This window comes from Sebastes fasciatus, chromosome 15 (genome assembly GCF_043250625.1).
Source record: "Sebastes fasciatus isolate fSebFas1 chromosome 15, fSebFas1.pri, whole genome shotgun sequence".
Taxonomy (NCBI): Eukaryota; Metazoa; Chordata; class Actinopteri; order Perciformes; family Sebastidae; genus Sebastes; species Sebastes fasciatus.
This window is the reverse complement of record NC_133809.1, coordinates 7770846-7779186: the sequence shown is the minus strand read 5'-3', so window position 1 is coordinate 7779186 and position 8341 is coordinate 7770846. Positions and strand designations below refer to the sequence as shown.

Sequence of the window (8341 nt, the reverse complement as noted above, 5' to 3'; positions counted from 1 at the left end):
TTGTCTGTAAGCTCATCTACTTAAAAGTTGGTTTATAGACTGTTGTAATTACAAACAGTGGATTGCATATATGAAAACAGTATTAAAAAAAAAAATCTCACGTTTTTTAAAAGAAAAATGTAGACTTTAATTATGCCGAATTTTGAGTTTTGCCGATGCAAACACATTTAAACTATTACAAACGATCTGCTTGATATCGTGCATGTCTTTTGCATGCATGCATTTTTATATCGTGCATGTCTTTTGCATGCATGCATTTTGATATCGTGCATGTCTTTTGCATGCATGCATTTTGATATCGTGCATAACTTTTGCATGCATGCATTTTGATATCGTGCATGTCGTTTGCATGCATGCATTTTGATTTCGTGCAAGTCTTTTGCATGCATGCATTTTGTTGAGGCATTATTAATCAGCCATGTGAATGTGAAGCCTTTAAAAACACACGCGAGTGCCCGCCCACAAGTCCTCTTCACACTGAATCCATCATTCAGGATGAGTCGCTGCAGCAGCAAAACACGGTGAGAGAAATCTGCTTGATGTAACAAGTTGGTAAAAGTAACTGGAAATTAATCAGAGCCGAATGATTAAGAAGAAGATGTAGGACTGTAAAACACCTTGAAAAGCGACGTGAATCATGTGTGTGGAGGGTGAGATGTTATGTTTCATTCAATACCAGAGTTTTTAAACGAGGTTCTGCATCTGCAACTGCACTGAATGATTAGAGCCAATATTGAATCACAGGCATGTGCTGTCTTATTTTTTTAGGATTATTTAAGTGAATTGAGGTGTAAAATAAGTGTTAATTTCTTAAGTTTACAACGGATTTTAATTGATTGTTTAATTTTCACAACAGAGTTTGATTGTGAAAAAAGCTCCTAATGCAAAGAGTCAAACTGGGTGAAATCTTGCATTTAAACATTTTAACTTGTATTAACAAACTACATCACTGGCTTGGCCATACAAATGACAACACACAAACACCAATATTGCACACACATTACACACATAGAAATGCTAGTGTTCTCACAGTGCCAACAATATTAAAGTGTGCAAGCATTTTGCAGATCCATGATATTTCAGCTCCTCGAACAAAATAATACCAATGCTAATCTCTACACTACTTTCTCATGTGTGTCAAACAAGTTTCATCAGCAACTTAAAGGGACTGTTTGTAAGAATCAGAAATGCTTGTTAACAGCGACACCTGTGGACGTTAAGTCAACAAAAGTCAGCGTCTGGCTCGTGCTTGTGCTCGCTCTAAATAGACATGAACGAGCATCGCTCAACACAGTGAGGCGACACACGTCAGCTAAAACCACAATATCACTCTATATTTCACCTGCTTGGCAGTAATGTTAGCCGACCAGACGAAGGTCTCTCCATGAATCACTGCTGATCATAGTGTTGGCTTTTCCTGCTTCAGCCTCCCGACCGCGGCCGGAGGGAACAAGGGAGACACCAGAGTTTTGGTCGGAGACGATAACATTTCTCGCTGCGTAGCCCCGTCACTTCACAAGACACAGGAAACCTCTGTTGGTCTGGAGGAGCTGCAGCATTTATTTCTGCACAAACGTCCACTGTACATTCACTAGATATTCTCAGAGCTACTAACTCTCCTGCAGTGTGTAGTGTGCGCGCATGCACGTGAGAGTTGAGGGAAATGGCGAGGATGAGCGCCGTGTGTGAGTTAAAGCAAGCAGACAAAGCTACGGTCTCCCCCGCGTCCTCCGACCGCGGCCAACACTGTTTAGCAAGACGGGCTTCACTAGATATAACTTTGAGGTTTTGGTGCTTTGTGTAGTTTGTGTTGGAGTCTGAGTCTGAACAGCGTAGATTTATACGTGTAAGAAGTTACAAACAGTCCCTTTTAAACAACTAGAGAGCAAATAAAGCTTACCTTCACATCTGATATCTGAGCACTAACGTTAGCTAGCTAGCAGCCTCTTGGTTGGTAGTGCCTGGCTTGAAGGCGCGCCGTCATCCTTGCTTACACTCCCGGGTATATCTTACCAAATATCTTTTTGTTTTTTGAGTACTTTCTCTTTCAATAGTTTCCTCTTTTTCAGATAATTTCACCCCTATATATCCGATCCAGTATCGGTGCATCCCTAATTAAGACAATTTATTATTGAAAAAATATTATAATTTATTATAATTTAATTTTAATTTATTATAATTTAATTTTGATTTATTATAATTTAATTTTTTTATATATAATTATAATTTATTATACAATAATAATAATAATTTTGTCTAGTGTTTTGTACCCCTGGCTGTTTTGTTTTGTTACTGTTTTAATTGCATACTGTCTGTTTGAAGTTCTAGTGCAAACCAACGCTCAGTTGCCAGTTTATTAGGTACATCTAGCTAAAACTGACAGTTCTCACATGTGTTTGTAGGTGTTTTTCATGAGGAGATATGTCACTTCCATCTACTATCTTTTGTTGGATTTGGACATTAGTACATCTTTAGTGACATTATCAAATATTATGTAGCAGCCATGTTGACATGAAGCAGTTATATGACCATTCAAGCAGACTAAGTGCACAGATAGTAACTGAACTGTCCTCGAAATTCTTAAAATTAAGTGCTTTGTAATAATGGTTAAAAATGCCTGTTTTTCTTCAACATTGATGCATTTAATTTGTTTCTCTTTTGCAGGTGTATTTGACCTCTGAACTTCACAATGTGTTCAATTCCCGGCCTTCCAACGCCAGGATCAGAAATACCTGTTCTCATCACAAGGGTAAACAGAAACCCCGGTAGTGGTCTTGTGGAATTATGGATCAACATGGATGATGGAAGGAAGCATATCTATGAGCAGATGAGAGAGGAAATTCAGATTCCTAAAAGGAAGTTTTGTGGATCAGAAGGAAAACCAGGCGATCTCTGTCTGGTTTGTATCAGTGACACCTGGCACAGAGCTCGGATTGTATCGAGTCAAAGTGAAACTTGCAATGTTTTTCTAATTGATCAGGGACAGCCCCATATCGCCACAAGTGAAGCTTTAGCATGGGGCCAGAGTGACAGTTTTCTCCTTCCTCCTGAAACTGAATCGTGCATACTCGCAAATGTCCTCTCCCTTGAGGATGAAAGTGCTACCAAGTTTTTGGTGTCTCTGCCTGGCAAAAAGATTAAGGGACTGGTTCAACACGTGCTGATGCCAGACAGGACCATTCTCCTTGACATACCATCTGTTTCCAAGCACATGTGTGAGACTGGAGTGGCAAAAGAGATGCCAGTAGATGAGTTTAAAAGCCTTGTGCAGAAATGTCTTGAGGCCGAACGCATAACGCAGGAACAGAATCTGAATGGTAGTTGCCAACTGGAGAAGCATGACCAATTATTTTACCCAGAACTGTTAATTAATTCTTTTGAAACTGTTCATGTGACAGAGGTAACTAATCCGTATAACATTTTTTGCCAAGTCCACATTTTTTCCAAGGCAGTTAAGATATTATCAGAACAGATCCAGCAGCACTATGAAGGGAGCTCAGATTTAGGAGACACACAACCTTTGACCTGCGGGTATCCATGTGCTGCTAGAGGGATGGACGGCAGATGGCATCGCTCGTTACTAAAGCAAACCATGACTAGCGATGGTGCTGTAGAAGTCTTTCATGTGGATGAAGGAAAAAGTGATTTTGTCCCGATTGGAGACATCAGACCTCTGCATGGAAAATTTCTGAGAATGCCAGTTGTCACGTATCCCTGTTCTCTTGAAGATGTAAAAGATAACGGCACAGGGTGGACAACAGACCAGACTGATTACTTGAAATCCCTGCTCCTGAACCAGACAATGGTGGCGAAGTTTAACGACTACGATATACCTCAAGATGTCTATCATGTCATTCTCTATGCAGATAATGGTTCATGCATAAACAATTATTTTACAGAGAAAGAAGGACCTCTTTCACCCTCCAAGACTGAACGAGATTCAAATGTCCAGAATGAACTCCTTCTCTCCTCATTTGTCAGTTCAACCGGAGGCGAACATTGCATTGACTTACAGAACAAAGTCATTGTAAATAGTGATGGTTCGCTAGAGGACACTTTGTCGTGCACCGAGAACCTAGCAGTCAATGGCAGGACAGATGATGTACCCACTTCTGGAGCTGATGATACTCCTATCAAAGAGAGTTCAGAACATCCAGACACTCCAGTACAGATCAATGGGCATCTTTCAACAAATTTCCTCTTTGAGGTGCAAAATGCTTGTGATGATGATATGTTTACAGTAGGAAGTACTGTCAATGTAAAAGTCTCTTTCATTGAAAGTCTAGAGAGGTTCTGGTGTCAAACAACGGAAAATGGTGACTCTCTTAGACTCCTGATGGAAGACCTGCAAAACCACTATGCATCTGCCCACCCTCAGCCACTTGTTGAGTCCATCTGTGTCGCCCGTAATCCAGACAATGACATGTGGTATAGAGCAAGGATCGTGGCAAGTCACCACTCCCCTGTTGTAGATGTGAGATTTATAGACTATGGTCAAACTGGAACGGTCCCTCTGCGAGATGTGCGCCCCATTGATCCAGCTTTCTTACGGCTAAATGCCCAGGCTTTTCAGTGTTGCTTTGACAATCAGAAGAATTCCACCGATGCTGCAGAGTTTCAAAAGTTTGTGGATTTGGGTGCTTCGTCAAACATTGAGTTGAAATGCACTATAGAGGATATAACATCTGATGAAGAAGGTCTGCTGCTTAATGTGGTTGATATTGAAACACCATCCAACAGTACATGCAAGATTCTGATTCAGGAATGTGCACAGGCTGCTGAAGATCTTGTTGAAATTCCTCCACAGGTCCCATCAGATGCATACAATTACTCCACACACAATATTGATGTGGATGGAAAAGAAAAAGTGTGGGTAACCTACGCAGAGAATGTCAATCAATTCTACTGCCAACTGGACAGGAATGTCCATTTCTTTGACAAAGTCATGGAAAATGTTAAACAACTAACTGGCCAGCCACAGTGCACAGATCACCCACTTGGACGTGATAGCATTTGCTTTGCTCGGTACACAGATAGTCAGTGGTACAGAGGTCAAGTAGAAGAAATGTCTCCAAAACTTAAAGTGCACTTTGTGGACTTTGGTCATACCGTTGAAGTGAATGAATCTGATATTTGCCCTTTTCCTACTGAAGCAAGTACAGCCAGGTCTGTTCCTGTGCAGGCTGTTCCACTTGGATTGTTTGAAGTCCCTGCAGAAGTGCCAGAGGGAGTGAACAAGTGGTTTGCAGATAGTGCTATTGGCCAAAGTTTCACCATTTCAGTGGTAGCAAAAGGGGAAAAAGGGAAGCTAATTGTTGAACTATTTGATGGACCTCTGAATGTAAATGCGAAAGTCAGAGAGGCGGTATCAAAGATGACCCAACAAAGGGTGACTGTCTCTGCACCAGAGGTTGAAATGACTTTGGATGAAGAAAGAAAACCAACTTTGGACGTCATTATTATGGACAAAGAAATAGAAGGAGGCCACATTGACTCAGAAATTACACACCTTTCGCCTCCTTCTAGCCCTGAGGGAAATGTGAACGTCTGCATGTACAAGTGGCCAAACATTTCTCAAAACAAGACGGAACAGGTATATGCATCCTGCATTGTTGGACCATATTTCTTCTGGTGTCAGTACGCCAATGCAGAGGAACTCAGCAAAGTGTCGAGGCTTGCTCAGGAAGCAGGACAGACTGAACAGGACATGATGTTCCCAGAGACTCTTGGTCCTGGCAGTCCATGCCTTGCTCTGTTTTCCAGTGACAACCAGTGGTATCGGGCTCAAGTAATTAGCAGAGATGACAATGCATTCAATGTCATGTTTATCGACTATGGAAATGAGTCTGAAGTTGACATCAAGAATGTGAGATCACTGCCTCAGAGTCTGCTGGAGAAGGCACCTCTGGCCTTTTTGTGCTCTTTGAATGGATTTGATAAGTCCAGGGGCTCCTGGGATGATGAAGTTCATGATGACTTCTACAATCTTCTCATTGATAAACCGCTCAGAGTGACTGTGTTCAACATGGAAGACCATTCAGAGATTGTGGTTCCTCAATATACGGTAGAAATTGAGTGTGAGGGAGCGGTTGTAAATGCAGCAATGCAGAAATACTGGAAACAAGTTGCCAAAGAACGTGTTTCCATAGAATACCCTGAAACAGAAACTTTCCTCCAAGATGGTCAAACTGAGTCCAACATGACACACCTCACTGTTTCCAAAGGAAATGCGAATACTTGCATGTACAAGAAGCCAAACCTCTCCGAAAACAAAAAGGAGGACGTATATGCTTCTTCTATTGCGCAACCCCATTTCTTCTGGTGTCAGTACGCCAACACAGAGGAGCTCAGCAAAGTTACGAGGCTTGCTCAGGAAGCAGGTCTGAATGAACAGGACATGACGTTCCCAGAGACTCTTGGTCCTGGCAGTCCATGCCTTGCTCTTTTTTCCAGTGACAACCAGTGGTATCGAGCTCAAATAATTAGCAGAGTTGACGATGCATTGAATGTCTTGTTTATTGACTATGGAAATGAGTCTGATGTTGACATCAAGAATGTGAGATCACTGCCTCCGAGTTTGCTGGAGAAGGCTCCTCTGGCTTTTTTGTGCTCTTTGAATGGATTTGATGAATCCAGGGGCTCCTGGGATGATGAAGTTTACGATGCCTTCTACAATCTCTTGGTCGATAAACCACTCACAGTGACTGTGTTCAATATGGAAGACCATTCAGAGATTGTGGTTCCTCAGTATGCAGTGGAAATTGAGTGTGAGGGAGCAGTTGTAAATGCAGAAATGCAGAAATACTGGAAACCAATTGCCAAAGAGCGTGTTTCGATAGAACACCCTGAAACAGAAACTTTCCTCCAAGATAGTCAAACTGAGTCCAGCATGACACACCTTAGTATTTCCAAAGGAAATGTGAATACCTGCAAGTACAAGAAGCCAAACCTCTCTGAAAACAAAAAGGAGGAGGTATACGCTTCTTCTATTGTGGAACCCCATTTCTTCTGGTGTCAGTACGCCAACACAGAGGAGATAAGCAAAGTGTCGAGGCTTGCTCAGGAAGCAGGACAGACCCAACAAGACACGATGTTCCCAGAGACTCTTGGTGCTGGCAGTCCATGCCTTGCTCTGTTTTCCAGTGACAACCAGTGGTATCGAGCTCAAGTAATTAGCAGAGTTGACGATGCATTGAATGTCTTGTTTATAGACTATGGAAACGAGTCTGACGTTGACATCAAGAATGTGAGATCACTGCCTCAGAGTCTGCTGGAGAAGGCTCCTCTGGCCTTTTTGTGCTCTTTGAATGGATTTGATAAGTCCAGGGGCTCCTGGATTGATGAAGTTTATGATGATTTCTTCAATCTTCTGGTTAATAAACCACTCGGAGTGACAGTGTTCAACATGGAAGACCATACAGAGGCTGGAGTTCCTCAATACGCAGTGGAGGTTGAACATGAGGGAGCGGTTGTGAATACACTAATGGAGAAATACTGGAAAGGAGTGGACAGTGGATCAGGTTAGTGGACTATACTTGCTGTCACTTTTTGAAACCTTATAAAGGTCTTGTTGCTAATTTACATTTATTAGGTTTCTAATGAATGTCATATTCCCTTGTTTAATGTCATTTGATCTTTCATCTTTAGTGAACCAGGACGATGAGGAGAATTGAGGATTAAAGTCGTCAAGAAGCCGTCGAATGAATGGTAGGACTCTTTTTTTCTAATCCATGTCCTCTACAAGAAATATTTAAAGGGTGGGTCCTTTAGGTTTTTATATTATTCTGTAGCTTCCCAGTGGTGTTCCTTATGTATTCAAATTTGAACATTCAAATTTTGCATCAAAATGCTATTTTCCACAAGCCCTTAAACAGACAGGAGTACCGGCAGGGAAGCTAAGCAATGTACTGCTGTGTGGGCGCCACATTAGTGTGGATCTGAATGTCACACAATAACACAAACTAACTAACCAATCAATGCAGCGGTAGATCAGCAACTCACGTGTTCTGTGAGGTAAAATTACTGTTTTTGTGAATGGAGTCTGGTTTGGTGGCTTTGAAGACAGCCGTTATATCGCTCTTTTCAAAGCCACCAGACTCCATTCACAAAAATAATTTTAATAATAATATGTGATCTAATCTTTGTGTTTGTTTGTTTGTTTCAGCTCTGGACCCAGATGAAACACAGTCATGACGGAGCAGCCTTGACTTTAACTAAAAATACATGTTTGTCTTGTTAGAAATTTTATTTTACAAACTAAGTGAAAGGAAGTTTGCCATGTGGTTAATTTGTGCCAATAAACATATAGATCTTGCATGGATGAATAAGGGGGGTGAATTTT

General features: G+C 41.4%; 1 protein-coding gene across 1 annotated transcript; it reads left to right on the top strand.

The window, feature by feature from the left end:
- The first annotated feature begins 436 nt into the window (after nt 1-436).
- tdrd6b (tudor domain containing 6b) lies at nt 437-8316 on the top strand. The gene is made up of 4 exons (XM_074660647.1): nt 437-521; nt 2665-7520; nt 7648-7707; nt 8165-8316. Exons 2-3 carry the CDS (start codon nt 2690-2692, stop codon nt 7671-7673), a joined length of 4857 nt encoding a protein of 1618 aa, XP_074516748.1. The 5' UTR covers nt 437-521; nt 2665-2689; the 3' UTR covers nt 7674-7707; nt 8165-8316.
- The last annotated feature ends 25 nt before the right edge of the window (nt 8317-8341 follow it).

Coding starts and splice junctions, on each gene's coding strand:
- tdrd6b (XM_074660647.1), top strand. CDS start 2,690: ATGTGTTCAATTCCCGGCCTTCCAACGCCAGGATCAGAAATACCTGTT. Junction 7,521..7,647: donor AGGAGTGGACAGTGGATCAG/GTTAGTGGACTA, acceptor TTTCATCTTTAG/TGAACCAGGACGATGAGGAG.